At 47.6% G+C, this 21,054-nt stretch overlaps 1 protein-coding gene and 1 non-coding gene across 2 annotated transcripts; one reads left to right on the top strand and one right to left on the bottom strand.

The window, feature by feature from the left end:
* Positions 1-274: 274 nt before the first annotated feature.
* LOC130390586 (E3 ubiquitin-protein ligase RNF38-like) lies at positions 275-20,678 on the top strand. The gene is made up of 13 exons (XM_056600629.1): positions 275-364; positions 912-1,294; positions 7,264-7,316; positions 7,470-7,651; positions 8,027-8,465; positions 14,133-14,276; positions 14,900-15,106; positions 15,316-15,477; positions 15,774-15,877; positions 16,508-16,589; positions 18,138-18,259; positions 18,784-18,883; positions 20,548-20,678. Exons 2-13 carry the CDS (start codon positions 1,006-1,008, stop codon positions 20,608-20,610), a joined length of 1,947 nt encoding a protein of 648 aa, XP_056456604.1. The 5' UTR covers positions 275-364; positions 912-1,005; the 3' UTR covers positions 20,611-20,678.
* On the bottom strand, positions 9,246-9,364 carry LOC130391065 (5S ribosomal RNA). The gene has a single exon (XR_008896858.1). It is a non-coding gene; the product is annotated as a 5S ribosomal RNA (ribosomal RNA).
* Positions 20,679-21,054: the final 376 nt, after the last annotated feature.

Below are 21,054 nucleotides of genomic sequence, written 5' to 3'. Positions count from 1 at the left end.
TCCATTTTTCTGTAGTCGACATGAATGGACTGCGCGGAGATGTGAATCCCATTGATTGATCTTCACCAGGATCCCCTCCGACCACAGAAAACAATCTTCAACGACTGTAGGGGGGGATCTACGTTGACAAGAATTAGGATACTTGTGAAATAAGATCCGTATCTCGGCCCATGGTGAGCGTCGTTGTGATAAACCGCGGGGCGGAGGCTCGGTTCGGCTCCACCGTCGGCTGTCGGAGCGGTTCGGCTCTCTACCGTCGGCTGTCGGAGTGCTCCGTCCGGCTAGCTCCAGCTTCCTGTTGTTAGCCTGGTGAGCTAAGACGCTCGGAAGGGACTCGGGTCTGAGGAGCCTCGACCATCTGAAGGTACGGTTCATCTGAGTCCGTCTCAGACCCCCTACAGACCTGTGGTGTCTCCAGGGTCTCTCCGTTAAACCAGGTGCTATACTCAATCCCCAGGAGCCTCTGAGCTGATCAGTAACATTGGGAGTTAGCCCTCTTAGGACTGTTAAGGGAAATGTGTTGTGTTCAGGGATATTGTGTTCTTGTGTTGGGGAATATCGTGTTGAGGGATATTGTGTTCTCCTTTCTAAACTTCGTTGGATTACTTGTTAACATTTCCGTCCAGTTTTCGGGCTAGTTGTTAATGTTTACTCACTAGATACTCTTTTTTTAATGCGGGGCAGCAGAGTAGTAAAGCTCCAACTGCTCTACTGGATGGGATCACGGATTGATTATAATTCATAATTTCTTAAATGAGACAAAGAAACTAAAGCTCTCTGGTCACCTTTAGTCCCAGGCGAACGAGGGGGTCTCGGTGTTAGTTTAGTTTCTGAACCTAGATTTTGTTTTTTTTCTGCATCAAATTGGGCATTTAAATGCCACCGAATTAATGCACACCTTTCTAATATAGGAAAGGAGGTGGGTGACGGGACACCGAACTGTCATTAGGAATAACATCGGTCCGTCCACCGCCCTCGTCCCGGCCGCCCCCGCCCGTCTCCGCCATGGACCCCCCGAGGACTCGGTCGCTTTCACGTTCTGGCTTTTATCATTTCGGCATGAACAGCAGCGGCGCAACAAATGGCAACAACACGAACACGGTCGGTAACGGAGCCGTGATGATCAACGCCGGCGGAGGGGGGAACTACTCGCAGCAGAGCAACAACCCCGGCTGGGCGACGCACCACGGGGGACGCGTCTACCCGGAGAGCCAGCAGCAAACCCCGGGGAGCTACCTGGGGCCGGGGCCACAGAGGCACTCTTCCAACGGAGCTCACAGACACCAAGGCGCTGGTGAGCAAGGCTAAACATAATGACTAGTGTCAGGTCCTATGGTCCCTAAACATAATGACTAGTGTCCGGTCCCTAAACATAATGACTAGTGTCTGGTCCTATGGTCCCTAAACATAATGACTAGTGTCTGGTCCCTAAACATAATGACTATTGTTCGTTCCTATGTTCCCTAAACATAATGACTAGTATCCGGTCCTCTGTTCCGTAACATAATGACTTGTGTCCGGTCCCTAAACATAATGACTATTGTCGGTCCCTAAACATAATCATTAGTGTCCGATCCCTAAAAATAATGACTAGTGTCCGGTCCTATGTTCCCTAAACATAATGACTAGTGTCCGGTCCCTAAACATAATGACTAGTGTCCGGTCCCCAAACATAATGACTAGTGTCCGGTCCCTAAACATAATGACCAGTGTCCGGTCCCTAAACATGACTATTGTCGGTCCCTAAACATAATCATTAGTGTCCGATCCCTAAAAATAATGACTAGTGTCCGGTCCTATGTTCCCTAAACATAATGACTAGTGTCCGGTCCCTAAACATAATGACTAGTGTACGGTCCCTATACATAATGACTAGTGTCCGGTCCCTAAAAATAATGACTAGTGTGCGGTCCCTAAAAATAAGGACTAGTGTCCGCTCCCTAAACATAATGACTAGTTTCCGTTCCTATGTTCCCTAAACATAATGACTAGTGTCCGGTCCTATGTTCCCTAAACATAATGACTAGTGTCCGGTCCCTAAACATAATGACTAGTGTCCCGTCCCTAAACATAATGACTAGTGTCCGGTCCCTAAACATAATGACTAGTGTCCGGTCCCTAAACATAATGACTATTGTCGGTCCCTAAACATAATCATTAGTGTCCGATCCCTAAAAATAATGACTAGTGTCCGGTCCTATGTTCCCTAAACATAATGACTAGTGTCCGGTCCCTAAACATAATGACTAGTGTCCGGTCCTTATACATAATGACTAGTGTCCGGTCCCTAAAAATAATGACTAGTGTGCGGTCCCTAAACATAATGACTAGTTTCCGTTCCTATGTTCCCTAAACATAATGACTAGTGTCCAGTCCTCTGTTCCGTAACATGATGACAACTGTCCGGTCCCTAAACATAATGACTAGTGTCCGGTCCTATGGTCCCTAAACATAATGACTAATGTCCAGTCCCTAAACATAATGGCTAGTGTCCGTTCCTATGTTCCCTAAACATAATGACTAGTGTCTAGTCCTCTGTTCCATAACATAATGACTAGTGTCTTGTCCCCTAACATAATGTCTAGTGTCTGGTCCTATGGTCCCTAATCATAATGACTAGTGTCCAGTCCCTAAACATAATGACTAGTGTCCGTTCCTATGTTCCCTAAACATAATGACTAGTGCCGGTCCCTAAACATAATGTCAGGTGTCCGGTCCTCTGTTCCATAACATAATGACTAGTGTCTTGTCCCCTAACATAGTGTCTAGTGTCTGGTCCTATGGTCCCTAAACATAATGGCTGGGCGATATGGACCAAAACTCATATCTAGATATTTTCTGTTCGAATGGCGATATACGATATTATAACGATATTTTGAACAAAACAGGTACAGTGTGTACTTTTAACTCCGTGCCACTATCAACCATTTATTTAGTGTTTTCTTTTTTTTTTGCTCAACGAAGCACAGCTGTGCTTTAACAACAGATATGTAAGGGATAATGTAAAGAACGCCGGTCATTATCGGGAAAATAAGCCCCGACAGGGCGAACAGGACACCGACCTGAAGGGGCTTATTTTCAATAATGACCGATGACGTTCTATACCAGGGATGGGCAACTTTCATGATAAAGAGGGCCGCATTTTTCATCATAACCATCGGAGGGCCACATGACTGCACACTTCAACTAAACGTGAGCTGAGAGAAGCTACACAATTTTGAATTTGGTAGATATGATTTCCTGTATTCTGGTGCATTTTGGGGATGGCCACTACCTAAAAAGTGGCCAAAAAATCCAGAATCATAACCTATGTACGGTATGTTAATTGAACCAACATACATTCATTTCATGTTTTCCATGCTCAAACAGCCACATGAATGGTCAGTATTTGTATCAGTGCAAAGGGCTCACATACATCATCATTCAATGAAGTCAAAAAACTGAAAAACAGTGGCCCAACATTAAGTGCAACAACTCAATGAACTCAAACCCAACAAGCAGTTGTAGTAGTTGTAGTGGTGAATTAAGTGGATATCTTTAATGACTGATATCGCTTCTAAGCAAACTAGACGCATGGGTTTGCCTTCGAATTCTATGAATTTTTCTCATCTTTCTTGACCGAGTTTTCTGTAACTCGATCAATTATTATTATTCTTTTTTTATTTATTTTTTTTATTATGTGCGGGCCTGACTGAGTGAGGATGCGGGCCGCACTGAGTGAGGATGCGGCCCGCGGGCCGCCAGTTGCCCAACCCTGTTCTATACATTATCCCGCTTATTACACGGCTACTTGCCTAAACGAAAAAATAACTTCATGGTGTGTCTTTTTACAATTTATTTGTAACCAGCATTCGTAGTGTTGATCAGCAGAGAAATAGTCCGCCAAAGACGTTGACGTCGCATAGCAACCGAAGACGCTGGAGTTGACAAGTTACCGGACTATTTGCGGAGTGATACCAAAGACGTCATCGGAGACATAAAATCCTGTTTTCCTTGAGAGCCTCTTCTATAATATGAATGATTTTAGCTTGTGTGTGCCCGTGCCCGCGATTAATCACACACAAGCTAAAATCGTTCAAATTAATGTGCTTTATTTTTATCTTGCACTATTGGAGCACGTACTACTTTCTTGCGCTCCGCCTCTGACTACGAGATGGTTAGTGTTACAACTTTCTGCTGTCGGCTCCCAGACACGTTCCCTCCAGGGCCGATGATCTCTCAGGGGCAACACACCCTTCACTTTGACCGGCAGTGGGTCTGCTTATAGGTCGGAATATGGTCGGAATGAAGCGGCCACCGATACTTGCCGGGTGCTTTATTCTTTTACACACAACTGGACTCGATCATTACTTCACTAAACTTGCATGCACGCTACCGCTCGCTCGTCCGCTGACCACACACACACACACACACACACACACACACACACACACACACACACACACACACACACACACACACACACACACACACACACACACACACACACACACACACACACACACACACACACACACACACACACACACAGAGAGAGAGATATGTGCACCAGTTACTTTCTCGTGCGCACCAGATACTTTCTCGTGCTCACGAGAAACGTTGTTGCGAAACGTCCGTGGGTGGGAGAACGCTACGTACATATAAGGGGCGGGATTGAGCAGCTGAACATGGTTTGTAGGCTCAGAGAGCCTATAAAATAGCGCTCGCAAGGCAACATCAAAATAATATATAATATACCGGTATGGCAATATTGTCTCAACTACATATCGCTTTCAAAAATATACCGGTATAATTTTAAAACCGGTATATCGCCCAGCCCTAGTGTCCGCTGTCCGGTCCTATGGTCCCTAAACATAATGACTAGTGTCCGGTCCTATGGTCCCTGAACATAATGACTAGTGTCTGGTCCTATGGTCCCTAAACATAATGACTTGTGATCGTTCCTATGGTCCCTTAACATAATGACTAGTGTCTGGTCCTATGGTCCCTAAACATAATGACTTGTGTTCGGTCCTATGGTCCCTTAACATAATTACTAGTGTCTGGTCCTATGGTCCCTAAACATAATGACTTGTGTTCGGTCCTATGGTCCCTTAACATAATTACTAGTGTCCGGTCCCTAAACATAATGACTAATGTCCGGTCCTATGGTCGCTAAACGTAATGACTAGTGTCCGTTTCTCTGTTCCATAACATAATCATTAGCGTCCGCTCCCTAAACATAATGACTCGTTTCCGCTCCCTAAACATAATGACTAGTTTCCGCTCCCTAAACATAATGACTAGTGTCCGCTCCCTTAACATAATGACTAGTGTCTGGTCCTATGGTCGCTAAACATAATGACTAGTGTCTGGTCCTATGGTCCCTAAACATAAGGACTTGTGTTCGGTCCTATGGTCCCTTAACATAATTACTTGTGTCCGGTCCCTAAACATAATGACTAATGTCCGGTCCGATGTACCCTAAACATAAAGTGTAGTGTCCGCTCCCTCAACATAATGACTAGTGTCCGGTCCCTAAACATATTGACTATGACTAGTGTCCGCTCCCTAAACATAAAGTCTAGTGTCCGGTCCCTAAACATAATGACTAGTGTCTGGTCCTATGGTCCCTAAACATAATGACGAGTGTCCGGTCCCTAAACATAATGACTAGTGTCCGGTCCCTAAACATATTGACTATGACTAGTGTCCGCTCCCTAAACATAAAGTCTAGTGTCCGGTCCCTAAACATAATGACTAGTGTCTGGTCCTATGGTCCCTAAACATAATGACAAGTGTCCGGTCCTCTGTTCCATAACATAATCAGTAATGTCCGCTCCCTAAACATAATGACTAGTGTCCGGTGCTATGTTCCCTAAACATAATGACGAGTGTCCGGTCCCTAAACATAATGACTAGTGTCCGCTCCCTAAACATAATGACTAGTGTCCGGTCCTATGGTCCCTAACATAATCACTAGTGTCCGCTCCCTAAAAGACTAGTGTAGGGGGTGATCCATCTCCCGTGACTAGTGTCAGTCCTATGGTCCCTAAACATAATGACTAGTGTCCAGTCCTATGGTCCCTAAACACAATGACTAGTGTGAGTCCTATGGTCCCTAAACATAATGACTAGTGTCCAGTCCTATGGTCCCTAAACATAATGACTAGTGTCTGGTCCTATGGTCCCTGAACATAATGACTAGTGTCTAGTAGACAAGTGCCTATGCTCGATTCTATAGATGTAACGGACCCAGTCGACCCCATTCCTGGGCATAGATGTAATCCCTCGAGGGTCTCACTAGCTAGAAGAGCCAGACATGGTCCATGTATTTAAGCATCGTCAAATAATCTACAAGAATTGAGTTCAAGGCCGCCTGCCTAACCCGTGACATTCCATATGGAAATAATTCCTGTTGAAATGAACCGTTTGAACTAGCACAAACAGCTATCTTTCTGTGTCCCAGGAAGGGGGTGCATTTGTTTAAAAAGTAGTATGTGTATGTGCATGTGTGATATATATTTTTTTCTTTCTTTTTTTTTCCACCTTTTCTGAATTGTTGGAAAAATAGTATATTATAATATAACAGCTCAGTGGACTGAGGTGTAATGAACAAAGCTGTCAAATCGGGCTGTGGACTTTCGGCCATCGTTGCAGATGCTAGCCTATCTTCAAATGGTCTTCAATCGCTACAGCTCTCCTTTCTGCACACACTGGTACTGCTCGGTATTTCAGTCAGACATTTACACTAGTGGAGCGCTGTGCCGTTCACACTACATCAGAAAGGGCCTGTTTTTAGAATGGCACATTCTATTATTATCGACCTGTTTCACTCCACACCGAGCAGTGTTTAACACGCGACTCTTGTTGGGATTTATTACTTGCTTCGGGATCTGATGTTTTTCCTTCACCATTGTGTGAAGACATTTCGATGATTAGACATGGTTTGCATGCATCAATGTTGAGTAATTAACATCCTGGATGCATTTGCTGGCCAACCAGGCTGGTGAACCTTTGTGTAGATGAGTGACTTTGATATTTCATATATATATCCTACCAGGGGTCGACGGGCCGAGAAATACACAATTTAGAAGGCAGTGGCAAGTAAACCACATCATGGTTTTGTTCCCAAGTTTTCATTCGAAAAACAATTTTGAGATCCGGTTGTTCTCTTTTGGTCGTTACGTCTTCTGGTCTATGGATGTTTCGATGGGAGAGTGAGTGTTTGTCCTGTGATGGCTCATGTCTGACGCCTCCGTCTGTTCTCTCTGTGGCCTGCAGGGGGAGTGCTCCACTTCCACCCAGAGAACATGTGCAGTGAGGACCGCGACAAGGTGGGAGCCCTCCAGTCACAGCCACTAGAACTGATATAGAGCTGCCACCAGCAAAATGAACGCATGGGATTCTCCTTTGTGATGACTCACCAATATCATTAAAAGATTGCAATGTATTTTCTGACCATTGTGCGTTGCGGGTTCTGTGTTCAGATGGAGGACAGCCCGAGCCCCAAACGCCCGCGTCTGTCCCAGCAGTCCATGTTGGACCTAAGCACCACCCCCCCCTCCAATCCCTCCTCTCCCATTCGTCCTTGGGAGCTCCCGCCCAGCCGCCGGCCACACCCTCACTACATGCCTGAGAGGTGCCACACACCTGTTCGCAATCGCCGCAGGTAAACATGATGACACAATGTTTCAGAGAGTTGAAGTTGTGAATGTTACCCTGTTTAAATCAGCGATCGTATCTAATTGAATGCCATATTGATCACTTTAATTCTCATTGAGCATTCAAGCAGTTAACCATAACGATGTACATTTTATAAATCATACGGAAATAGTTGTTTCAAACCTCTGTAGAGTTAATGAGCTTTGGTGAATCAAAGGGAGCGATGAAGGCATGTTGTCTGGTGGCCACTGCTCAGCAATGGTTTATTTCATCTGATGTCTAGTTGTAAATGAAATAGTTTTATACAGCATGAACATAGAAGATTTTTAACAAAGTTGATATCATATATCTAATAAAGCTCTAATGTAAATCTTGGTTTCAGTCCTCCAATGAGACGGCAGCGTGGTCGCAGGGACCGCCTCGCCCGCCACCACCACCATCACCACCACCACCACCACCACCACCCGCACAACCCCCACCCCCACCCCCCCCATCACCACTACAACAACAACAACGGCGGCGGCGGCGGCAACAACAACAACAGCAACCACCACCTCCTGCCGCACCACCAGCACAGCCTCCACCCCCACCCCCACCACGGCCCGTCGGTCGGCCACCAGGACGAGAACTACCGGCTCCCGGCCCCCCCGCCCAGCTACGCCCCGCCCTACAGCCAGACCCCCCGGGAGGAGCGGCCTGGCTACCACCCCCCCAACCTGTCCCCGCGGCCCCTCCACCACTCCCCCACCCTGTCCCCCCGCCTGCTGCACCACCCCCACCACGGCCAGCAGAGCAGCATGGTGCTGGACCTCCACGAGCAGGTAACCCACCGCAGAGTGCTGTTCAGATTACCCACCGCAGAGTGCTGTTCGGGTTACCCCCAGCAGAGTGCTGTTCGGGTTACCCCCAGCAGAGTGCTGTTCGGGTTACCCCCAGCAGGGCGCAGTTCGGGTTACCCCCAGCAGGGCGCAGTTCGGGTTACCCCCAGCAGGGCGCAGTTCGGGTTACCCCCAGCAGGGCGCAGTTCGGGTTACCCCCAGCAGGGGGCAGTTCAGGTTACCCCAGGGCAGGGGGCAGTTTACTATAGAATAAGGTACTAAATATTAGGGGTGGGAAAAATAATCGATACTTCGCGATTCTCTCTAGAATAGGGGTGTGCACGGGTACATGTAATAATTCATTATATTTTATATAGCGCTTTTCAATGACCCAAAGACGCTTACAGAAGGGGGGGACCTAACTCACCACCACCAGTGTTTAGCACCCACTTGGGTGATGCACGGCAGCCAATCTGCGCCAGAACGCTCACCACACACCAGCTTGAGGTGGAGAGTGAGGGAATTGATGAGTCAGCCAATTGTACCGGAGGATTATTAGGGGGCCAGATTGAATGAGCCAGGACACCGGGGAAACCCCTACTCTTTGCGATAAGTGTCCTGGGATCTTTTATGACCACAGTGAGTCAGGACCTCGGTTTTACGTCTCCTCCGAAGGACGGCACCTTCCACAGCACAGTGTCCCCATCACTGCACTGGGTCATCGGGATTGATGAGTGAAGGGGCCAGAGGGAAGAGTGCCACCTATTGGCCACCACCTGACACCACTTACAGCACCTGGTATTCCCAGGCGGTCTCCCATCCAAGTACTAACCAGGCCCGACCCTGCTTAGCTTCCGAGATCAGACGAGATCGGGCGTATTCAGGGTGGTATGTCCGTAGCAATGTGTAACCGGTTAGTAAATCATAACCGCTTAGGAAAATAAGTAAACGAAAACCGTAAAAAAAACGCGCCATTGTTTCAATGGGAATCGCGACGGTCCATAATTTCAACATAAAGTTGACATATTTATTAGTGCTGTCAAGCGATTAAAATATTGAATCGCATTAATGTCATAATTAACTCGCGATTAATCACACTTTTTTTTTCTGTTCTAAATATCCCTTGAACTTTCGTACAAAACTCTTGCTCAGCAAAGATGGGAAATAATATGACATTTATTATTTAAACCAGTATGAATATTCCTACCATACGTAGGCCTATACACATTACCGGACTATCGAATAACGCCCACTAGGGTTGCCGCGGTGTGGACATTTTCACACCGAGTAATACGCTCGTGTCAACACCGGTATTGCCGGTATAAACGGTATTAAATTTGAAACTATAGGTCAACCGCCATCTTCTCCGTCAACTCTTCTCTCAAACTCGGTGACAGCGGCTGGCAGCGCGCCAATTCTCGGCGTCTTATAACGTTCGATATATAATAGTATAATATAATTTTATATATCATAATATCACGGCCAAAAGCTCTGTGCGCCTCCGGATGGCCGTAGCGCGGGGAGTAGGGATGGGCCGATAGTCAATTCTATCGACTATCGACGATAGATGGATTCCATCGTCGATCGTCTCAAGTAGCCGATAAAAAGGCGATAATTATATTTTAATAATTTTTTATTTTTTTTTATTATTTTTTTTTTAAAAGCGCTGTGGTAGCTATTTTTTCAACTTAAAAATCACCGCAAATTGTAATTGAAATGAACTGGCACCGGTGGAAAACATACTATGTAGCGCTGACCTGCCGTATTCACTCACTGCTGCGAGAGGAGAGGGGAGGGGCTCGAAACCTACCGGTCTGCTCGCACGGCGAAATGACATCACACCCCGCTGCACCATTTCCGGGTCACAGCTGTGGTACATGAGCTGTGTTCGAAATCGTTCCCTATTCACTCACTCACTATTCCCTATAGTGTTCATGATATAGTGCACTACATAGGGAACGAACAAACGAGAATTCGGACACTACGCTGAACATTTCTAAACGTCATTTGCGTCAGTAAATGCGCCGGGTATTTGTGTGACGCAGACAGATGCGCCCAGATTGTGTAAACAAACCGGGCACTCTAGAGGAAAGCTGGAGGTTGTATTGATGTTGAATGTTACATTTCCTTGAACAAGGTTTTTCTTATTAATTTTGAATGTTTCATTTTCTTGTTAAATCCCAAATAAATTGTTGATATTTCTAAACGAAAGCCGGAGACTCCATCGTTAAATGTAGTCGTTTTCGCCGCTTGCGGTTATTGAGCTTCTTCTTCTCCTCCGGAAAAACACGACTGCATTGCATTGTGGTATATGGGAGTAAACACGTAGGGAACATCATATGTACACTCACATTTTGGGTATTTTAAGTGCATATAGGGTAGGGGTGTAACGATACATCGATGTAGATCGATACATCGATTGATTGGCGAACGATCCAGCTGCATCGATGCAAAGCCCAAACATCGATGCATATCGCTGTATTACACGCTTTTATTATTATATATCTCCTTTCGCGGGTGTTTGTGAAACTATTTCTGCGCAAAGCGCCAAGCCGCTCGTATCCATTCACCGGTTAAGCAACAGCGAGCACATGTGTGAGCGCGAGGATGTCTAGTTTCGTTTTGTGTTGCCAGATTGGGCATACGTCCCGTTTTTCCAGCCTAACGTGATTAATAGTAGCCAAATCGGGCTGAAAAATGTGCCCAATCTGGCAACACGGATGGCTTATCTTTACAGCCAAGATGATTCCGAGGGATGTTTTGTTTTTAGAAGAAAACTATCCACACAGATCGGTTGGGAATGGTCTACGTTCAAAATGAAAGATCATTACAGGCCCTTTAATTTAAGCCATAAAAAACCTTTGGCACTTAAATGCAATTATGTGGCACTTTATTATTTGTATTAAAAATTGATTGTTTTTGTTTTAAATATCCGGAAGAGCAAAGAAATAAAATGATGAAATTATAATTAAGTTGATGTGAGTTGATGTGATTGTAAGAGGTTGTGTTAAATGGGCATATGATATCGTCTCATATCGATCGCATGCCCCTGAATCAAATCGTATCGTATCGTATCGCGGCAGACTTTTGATATCGGCAAATATCGTATCGTTGTCCAATGTCCAATGTCCAATGAATCCAATAATATCGTATCGTGATGAAACCAGAGATTTACACCCCTAATATAGGGCATGAAATTAACCAGTGAGAATTCGAACAACAATACAAAATAGCGAGCACCCTATATAGTGCACTATATCCGTGATAGGGAACGATTTCGAACACACCTACGAGCTGTGTGTCATCAGCGTGTGTCATCATGACAGCGCCGCCGGCGCCGACGCATCGAAACTTAAATCAGCGGAGGCTCACGCTGGTCCAAGGGGAAGACCATCGTATTCGTTTTTAAGAAAAAAATCGAAAAATGAAAACGTTTTTTTTCAAAGTGATAAAATATTATAAATAATTATTATTATAGAATTATTATAAGGATGCCCCCCCCGATAGTATCGACTATCGGCGATCGCTAGGGGGGCGCTATCGGACGATGGAAGCTTGTAGACGATTGCCCAACCCTAGCGGGGAGCTCACGTAGGGATTGGGCTTCGCGGGTTTGTTTACCGGCGTTGCTATGGTTACCGGTCTTGTATGGAAGCACGTCAATTCTCGGCGTGACAATTCTCCCGCACAGAGCAGAACTGTGGCCTATTCTACACATTTTAATTTTCTTAATTATAATTATATTCATTTTTACTGAATTTGGTTTTTATTATGAAAAAAAACGGTGTTGCCGGTGTGCAACACCGAGTAATCGGTGTTGGCCTCAACACCGGTAATACTGTATACCGCGGCAACCCTAACGCCCACACATACACACACCGCAAAGTGTTGTTCGGGTTACCCACCGCAGAGTGCTGTTCGGGTTACCCACCGCAGAGTGCTGTTCGGGTTACCCACCGCAGAGTGCTGTTCGGGTTACCCCCGGCAGAGTGCTGTTCGGGTTGCCCCCGGCAGAGTGCTGTTCGGGTTACCCCCGGCAGAGTGCTGTTCGGGTTACCCCCAGCAGGGTGCTGTTCGGGTTACCCCCAGCAGGGTGCTGTTCGGGTTACCCCCAGCAGGGTGCTGTTCGGGTTACCCCCAGCAGGGTGCTGTTCGGGTTAGCCCCAGCAGGGTGCTGTTCGGGTTACCCCCAGCAGGGTGCTGTTCGGGTGACCCCGAATTATTTATTAAAAAAATAAATAAATCATTAATTAATAAAAAAAACGGTTAACTGTGTACACGAAAAAAAAGTGATTGTGTAACCGTTTACAATTATTTGTAACCGTTCACACCCCTACTCTAGAACGATTCCGTCTCGATGCAGATCAATTAATAATCGGAATTATTTTTATTATTTATTTGTTCGCCTGCTGCAACATTCTGTTCCCCAGAGAGGGATCATTTTAGTAATTTTAAAATTATTTAATTTATCTTCAGTGTGTATTGGCCAATCTGATTTGTCTTGACCCGATTGCGATTCAGCCTACGCATAGCATGCACGCAAACTCACAGCCAGACACAAGAACTCCTTCTAATTCAAGAACAGCTTTTTCTTTAATGACGTAGAAAAGAGAGATTAGAAATAAAATACAACTGAAACCAATTTTTTACATATTTCCATATTGTGTTGTAATGCAAGCTGCATTGAATATTGCATTGTTCATAGAAAGTCATATTTGTGACAAAAGCTTTTTCTCTAATAAAATATTAGATAAGTTAAATCATCTGTTGATCATCTTTAATGATCATCACAAAAGTAGGAAGTGATTATCAAACTCTGAGTAGCAAACTCAGATGTGTATGTTTGTATATTTGAAAATCACGCATGGAAATGTACATACAATAAAAAATTTGCATCGAGATGCATCGATAATCGTTTTAGAATCGAATCGCCGACCTCATAATCTGAATCGAATCAAATCGTGGAGTGCCATGAGATTCCCACCCCTACTAAATATACCAGAGGTGCAAACTCGTCACCTTTCGGCGAAATTCTGTTTTTCACCACAACTAGGGAATCTGCTAATAGAGAAATTGGGGGTTCGGGGGAGGGGGGCGGGGCTGTACGTCCCAGCCAAGTCATCAACAAGTACTGGCCAATGAGAGGCAGAGTAGGGTGGGTCACTAGCCATTGAGAGGGAGAGTAGGGCGGGTCACTAGCCAATGAGAGGCAGAGTAGGGTGGGTCACTAGCCAATGAGAGGCAGAGTAGGTTGGGTCACTAGCCAATGAGAGGGATAGTAGGGCGGTTCACTGTCCAATGAGAGGGTGAGTCACTAGCCAATGAGAGGGAGAGCAGGGTGGGTTACTAGCCAATGAGTGGCAGAGTAGGGTGGTGGGGGTGTGTCTCGTTGTCATTTCACAGAAATACATCTTTAATTGGAATGGATGTGGGCCTGGTGGCCTTCCGTTAGGGGCCTGGAGGCCGTCTGCTCAGGGGCCTCAGGCCCCAGCCTGAGCAGACGGCCTCCAGGCCCCTAACGGAAGGCCACCAGGTCCCTGAGCATACTGACTGAGTGCTGAGCATCGTGCTGCTCTCCTCTTCCACCCAGTTTATCATATCAGAGGTCAGCCCGGTCTCCGTGGTGTGATGATGATAACCCCCCGGCCCCCCCCCCCCCCCCATGTGCAGGGTTCTCCTCCGGTGTCATACCCCATGTCTCCACCGGGGGCGCCGCCGGGCCTGCCCCCCCGCTCCGCCCCCCAGCAGCTGCCAGCGTGTTCGGTGGTCTTCAGCGGACAGCACTACCCGGTCTGCAACATCCCCCCTCCTCCGGTGAGTCCTGTGTGTCTCATGTTTGGTCTGATGGCCCATAGTCTCAGTTGGCGGGGCCCCAATGTGTTGTGATATTTCTGAGGGCCGTCCAAGTTGCTTCATTAATCTGTGTACAAACAGGGCTGCCTCCATCACTGGTTCTGCTCATTGTTCACTCTCTCTCTGTCTCCCGTCTGACTCTCTGTCTCCCGTCTCTCTCTCTGTCTCCTGTCTGTCTCCCTGTTGCCCGTCTCTCTCTCTGTCTCCCGTCTGTCTCCTGTCTGTCTCCCTGTTGCCCGTCTGTCTCTCTCTCTGTCTCCCATCTGTCTCTGTCTCTCTTCTCTCTCTGTCTCCCGTCTCTCTCTGTCTCCCGTATCTCTCGGTCTCCCGTCTCTCTCTGTCTCCCGTCTCTCTCTCTCTGTCTCCCATCCCTGTCTCTCGTCTGTCTTTCTGTCTCCCGTCTGTCTTTCTGTCTCCCGTCTGTCTCTCTGTCTCCCGTCTGTCTCTCTGACTCCCGTCTGTCTCTCTGTCTCAAGTCTGTCTCACTGTCTCCTGTCTGTCACTCTGTCTCTCTCTCTGTTTCCCCCTCTCCTGTCTGTCTCCCCCCCTCCCGTCTGTCTCTCTTTTCCCTGTCTCACCCCCAGGTCCTCCAGACCTGCTCGGTGCAGCACCTCCCCGTGCCCTACCCCTTCCCCTCGCTGCTCTCCAGCGACCCGGCCTTCCTCCTCCCCTCTCCCCACCTCCAGCACCCCCCGACCCACCACCACCACCACCACCACCTCTCCCACCACCCCCCCCACCTCGCCCAGCCCGCCCAGTTCGGACCCTACCCCACCCAGCAGGCACGCTCGGTGAGTTTAGATGGATCCATTTCTTTCTATCATAAACCACAATAAACCATAATAAACAATATGGTCCTATACAGTAAGATGGAAGAGCATATATTACAACACTTAGAATATGATGATCATAATTAAAACGCCAAACCACACTCACCAACCCAATAGCTACGTTGCCCTCATTAGTTTTGATACTATTATGGTTGCCATAATGACGGCAGCCGTTGCAGCGGATCGAGAACGAGGTGGAGTTGCTGGGCGACCACCTGTCCCTGGGGGCGGGGCTCCACTACCCCTCGCCGCCCCACCCCGCCCTCGCCACGCATTCCGCCCAGCTCCACTTCCTGTCCCACGACCCGCTGCCGCAGGAGTTCTTCGGCGTGGTGAGTGCTGAACCAGCCCACTTTGGTTTTTGGTGCAAGTTTTTTTTTAAGCCATAATATGTAACATTTCACTATGAAGATATCGATGACTGGCGACTTCATTAAATAAATCCAGAGTAAACAGACCCGTGTTGGCGATGCCAGAAATACCACAAAACTGTAATAGATTTTAAAATGTTCAGAATCTCGACCCGTCCTCGTGTACAGATCTCATTTTGAGGGGTCTTCGGCCCATGTTGCTGATGCTCCTTTTCTCTGAGCCTTAATGTGTAGCGTCTTCTCCTCTCCTCCTCTAGTCGTATCCAAACTTCATGCCCCGGCGGATCCAGGGCCGACGGTACCGCTCCCAGCAGCCACTGCCGCCCTCGCCTTACCACCCCAGCTTCCTGCCTTACTTCCTGTAGGTACCCAAATCTGTCACTGACTAGACCCCCCATCAAACAGGGGGGTCCTGTTCTTTAAGGCTCTTTATTGTATGTATAATGTTTATCTTGATGTTGGCCGGTAATACCATATATGCTTCAGAGTGGGAGGAGTGGTCCACCCACTTTCTTATAACAATATATTTAATGTATTTTATTTGAAACTCTTACATTTCCATTTAGGGCATTTAGCGACACTTTTATCCAAAGCGACTTACAAGAAGTACATTTGTCATAAGAAGTGAAACAATATATCGCTGTCAGTACAGTAAAGATGTTCATAGAACCAAGTGCAAGTGCTAACAATTGCTAGGCTAACCCATTCCCCATGTACAGCAATGCTAGCAGCCACTGCAGATGTTACACAATTAAGTACTATGAAAAAGTGCAATGTAGAAGGGCGTACATTAAGTACCAGGACGTACAACATACAATGGTGGCCAGAAGGGGCTGGGTAGCTATGCAGAGTCGGGGTGAACTCTGAACAGGTGAGTTCAGAGTTCTTACAAAATAATGACCAAGTTTATTAGTGAAGTATATAGAGACAGTTGTATCAGATGTTCCATCTACCCAGTCTCCCTGAAGTAGTTTTAAACGTCTTCCTCCAGGTCCATGCTGCCCGTCCAGACCACCGGCCCGGCCATCAGCCTGGAGCTGGACGTGGACGACGGGGAGGTGGAAAACTATGAGGTCTGAGCTTACCTCTCAGGAATAAACTAAAGCCTGCAGTGTGTCCTCAATGTGTGTCCTCACTGTCCCGCCTGTGCGTCCTCACTGTGTGTCCCCTAGTGTGTCCTCCCTGTCCCCGTCTGTCCTCAATGTCCCCTAGTCCGTCCTCACTGTCCTCCATGCAGGGTTCACGTTAGCCGGCTATAGCCGGACATTGGCCGATTGCACGCACGCATGGCCGGTATAATAAAATGTAAACGGCCCACATGTCTGAGAAAAAAAAGAAAGAAGTTTGCATTTATGTATGAATTAATCAGTAGCATATGAAAACCAGTAGAGGTTCGTGGCCGAGCTCACCAAGGGGAACACGAACGTGCATTCATGAACGCGCGCAGTGCATCCGCACATGAATACACACGTCACTACTCGGTGGCCACACTGTTGAACGCTGATTGGCTGTCATCACGCGAAATTCGCGTCAAAGTTGAAATATTTCAACTTGAGCGAATTTGTCACGGCACAAATCCTCGTGAAGTCGCTCGCCTGTGCACGGCGAAAGTGTGGCGAGACAAATCAAAACTTGTCGCCGGTTTTCTCTCGTGAAGAATTCGCCCGATACGCGTCTCTACGTTCACTTTGTATGGGATCTTGTCGCCCCGTCGCGTTGGGTGTGAACGCACAAATCTTTCCCGACTGGGCAAAGCTGGCCAAAATCGCCAGTACAATCCCCGTGTCCAGTGTTCCTGCGGAACAAGCCTTTTCTCTCCAAAACAGGTTTAAAACATCTATCAGAAACCGCCTAGCTGGGATAAAGATGAGGCTGATTCACATATCGAGCCTTGGGCCGGGGTTGAAAGACTTCAACTTTCGCGAGCAGCGGAGCACTTCCATGCCATGAAGTTGCGCCGAAAGTAGCCTGCAAGAATTGCAATTATCGAATGAATTATTTGTCCCCCACTGTGTCCTCACTGTCCCCCCTGTCCTCACTGTGTCCTCACTGTCTGTCCTCACTGTCCCCCCGTCTGTCCTCACTGTCCCCCAGTCTGTCCTCACTGCCCCCTCCTGTGTCCTCACTGTTCCCCCGTCCGTCCTCACTGTCCCCCTGTCTGTCCTCACTGTCCCCCTGTCTGTCCTCACTGTCCCCCCCTGTCTGTCCTCACTGTCCCCCCCTGTGTCCTCACTGTCCCCGCCTGTGTCCTCACTGTCCCCCCGTCTGTCCTCACTGTCCCCCCTGTGACTTCACTGTCCTCATTGTCCCCCACTGTGTCCTCACTGTCCCCCCCCAGACGGGAGGTCTGTCCTCACTGTGTCCTCACTGCGCCCCCCTGTGTCCTCACTGTCCCCCCCCTGTTTCCTCACTGTCCCCCCCTGTGTCCCCACTGTCCCCCCCTGTTTCCTCACTGTCCCCCCCTGTGTCCTCACTGTCCCCCCCCTGTGTCCTCACTGTCCCACACTGTGTCCTCACTGTCCCCCTGTCTGTCCTCACTGTACCCCACTGTGTCATCACTGTCCCCCCGTCTGTCCTCACTGTCCCCCACTGTGTCCTCACTGTCCCCCGTCTGTCCCCAGGCCCTGCTGAACCTCGCTGAGCGGCTGGGCGAGGCCAAGCTGCGGGGCCTGACCAAGGGGGACATCGAGCAGCTGCCGTCCTACAGGTTCAACCCCAACAACCAGCAGTCTGAGCAGACGCTGTGAGTTCCCCGGGACATGCCCACATTACACCATGCCCACGCTACATCACGCCCACACTACACCATGCCCCCACACTGTGACACGCCCACACTACACCACGCCCACTCTACCCAACACCCCCACGGTATGACACACGCTCCCACACGCAGCGCTACAGAGGTGTGAGGCGATGGTGTGCGATCATTACTCTGTCTGCAGCTGTGTGGTGTGTAGATGTTGTGCGATCAGGTGTGTGGTGTGTAGATGTTGTGCGATCACTCCTCTCTGTGCAGGTGTGTGGTGTGTAGATGTTGTGCGATCACTCCTCTCTCTGCAGGTGTGTGGTGTGTAGATGTTGTGCGATCACTGCTCTCTCTGCAGGTGTGTGGTGTGTAGATGTTGTGTGATCACTACTCTCTCTCTGCAGGTGTGTAGATGTTGTGTGATCACTGCTCTCTCTCTGCAGGTGTGTAGATGTTGTGTGATCACTGCTCTCTCTCTGCAGGTGTGTAGATGTTGTGTGATCACTGCTCTCTCTCTGCAGGTGTGTGGTGTGTATGAGTGACTTTGAGTCTCGCCAGCTGCTCCGGGTCCTGCCCTGCAGCCACGAGTTCCACGGCAAGTGTGTCGACAAGTGGCTCCGGGTGAGACACACACAAACACACACACACACACACACACACACTACTGCAACACTAGTGTTTATATTTCAGTGTTATTTTCTTATTATTCTGCCTGCTTTCTACCTCTAAAGATGATTATAACAAGCAGGATAATTCAACATCTTTTCATACATTTAACAGAAGTGTCACTTTAACCTCATCACCTATTTCAGAGGTTTTTTTTAGAAAATAATTTATCCAAAGTAAATAGAATATTTCTCCATAGCTGCAAGGGCTATAATAGGTAATATTGGTTTCAAAATAAAGATAACACCTGTGTGATTGGTGTTCAATGTGGGTACTGCTTTATTAGAGTGCATAGAGCTAGAACACAGCATGAGGCAAAGGTATAATTTCCGCCTGAAATAAGTAATTTTTTAGATTGAATACCAATTAGTGCATTATCTTTTGGGAGCCCTATTATACTACATGGTACTATATAACTCTATAGTACTAGGTACTTTATGGTACTACATATGGTACTGCTGTGTGTGTGTGTGTGTGTGTGTGTGTGTGTGTGTGTGTGTGTGTGTGTGTGTGTGTGTGTGTGTGTGTGTGTGTGTGTGTGTGTGTGTGTGTGTGTGTGTGTGTGTGTGTGTGTGGTCAGCGTGTGAGTGCAGTGGACGAGCGAGTGGTAGCGTGCATGTAAGTTTAGTGAAGTAATGATCGAGTCCGGTTGTGTGTAAAAGAATAAAGCACCTGGCAAGAATCGGTGGCCGCTTCATTCCGACCATATTCCGACCTATAAGCAGACCCACTGCCGGTCAAAGTGAAGGGTGTGTTGCCCCTGAGAGATCATCGGCCCTGGAGGGAACGTGTCTGGGAGCCGACAGCAGAAAGTTGTAACACTAACCATCTCGTAGTCTGAGGTGTGTGTGTGTCCTTGAGTGCTTTGAAAGGCGCCCTCAAATAAAATGTATTATTATTACTATAGGGCCCTATAGTACGATAGGTGCTTTGATCATATCACAGCATCTCAGGAGTACCTGGGTCAATATTTGATGCAAATAAAGTGAAGTAGAACTAAGTTGAAGGTTTTAGTGGAGGTAGGTTTCGGAGTAATTTCCAAATAAATCCAATTCAAATTTGGCCTTATAAACTTTGAGACCCAAACAGGTTGCACCATTTGGCCACAGGATGGCAATGACATGAGTTCTGATTGAAGGCATTAACCTGTTTGCTCTGAAACCCTCTGCTATCCACCCTCTGCTATCCATTGATCATAAACACTGTGTTTAGTTACAGAACGGTGCCCAGACACTGGATTATCTGTCTGGTGGTTTTATGCTATCAAGCTTTGATCAACATAGGTCGATCAAAGTTGTATAAATCAAAATGATATTTATATATTGTGCCTCTAGTTGGCAGTGATACGGTTTGCACTAGTGGTATCAGTGCAACCTCAGCTTTCACACGATGTATAGATTGTTTTTGGTTTGAGTAATCATAACCAATGTTAGCTCATCAAAAACAATTCAAAGTTGAAGAGCTAATCCTTGTAGGGAGGTTTCCAATGACTTTCTCATGTGTTTGAAATGCCTTAAACATCTTATGCAATCGGGGGGAGGGGCTTAATGTGGCGAGGTGGTCAAAGGTGTCCTCTTAACTGGGACCCCTCTCTCTGTGTGTCCCCTCACCCTCCCCAGGCCAACAGGACGTGCCCCATCTGCCGTGCCGACGCCTCGGAGGTGCAGCGTGACTCTGAGTGACCACCAGGGGGAGACTGACACTGTTACTGTCCGTCACATTTCATCACTGCCCCAGTGATCTCCCTCGCTGTCCCCCCCCCCCCCCCCCCCCAGAACCAACCCCCTACATGTTACAAGCACGTGCACATAAACCCCCCACCCCCCAAGCACTTTTTTTTACTTTTGCCCAGTTTCCTCTCACCGTTTAAATCCCTCTTCCTGCCATTCATTTGGTTTTGGTAGGTGTCCATTTCTTAATTCTTTCCGATTGTTTTGCCTTTCTATCTCTTGCCCGCACATCTCCCCTCAGCACTGAATGTTCCCCGTCTGTCCGCTCCAACCTCTGACATAGACATGTCTGTCAAACCTCTGACAGACATCTGTCTGTCAAACCTCTGGCACAGACTGGCAAAAGGTTATGCTGCAGTGTGCACGCGTGTTTTTCTCTTTGTGTATGTGAGACTG

Source organism: Gadus chalcogrammus, chromosome 10 (assembly GCF_026213295.1).
Source record: "Gadus chalcogrammus isolate NIFS_2021 chromosome 10, NIFS_Gcha_1.0, whole genome shotgun sequence".
Classification (NCBI taxonomy): domain Eukaryota; kingdom Metazoa; phylum Chordata; class Actinopteri; order Gadiformes; family Gadidae; genus Gadus; species Gadus chalcogrammus.
This window is presented reverse-complemented; position numbering and strand designations above follow the sequence as displayed.

Bases quoted from the DNA above. Each gene is read 5' to 3' on its own strand.
- LOC130390586 (XM_056600629.1), top strand. From the start codon at position 1,006: ATGGACCCCCCGAGGACTCGGTCGCTTTCACGTTCTGGCTTTTATCAT. The intron at 15,478-15,773 runs GTGAGTGCTGAA...CTCCTCCTCTAG, and splicing joins CGCAGGAGTTCTTCGGCGTG to TCGTATCCAAACTTCATGCC. The intron at 18,260-18,783 runs GTGAGTTCCCCG...CTCTCTCTGCAG, and splicing joins CAGCAGTCTGAGCAGACGCT to GTGTGTGGTGTGTATGAGTG.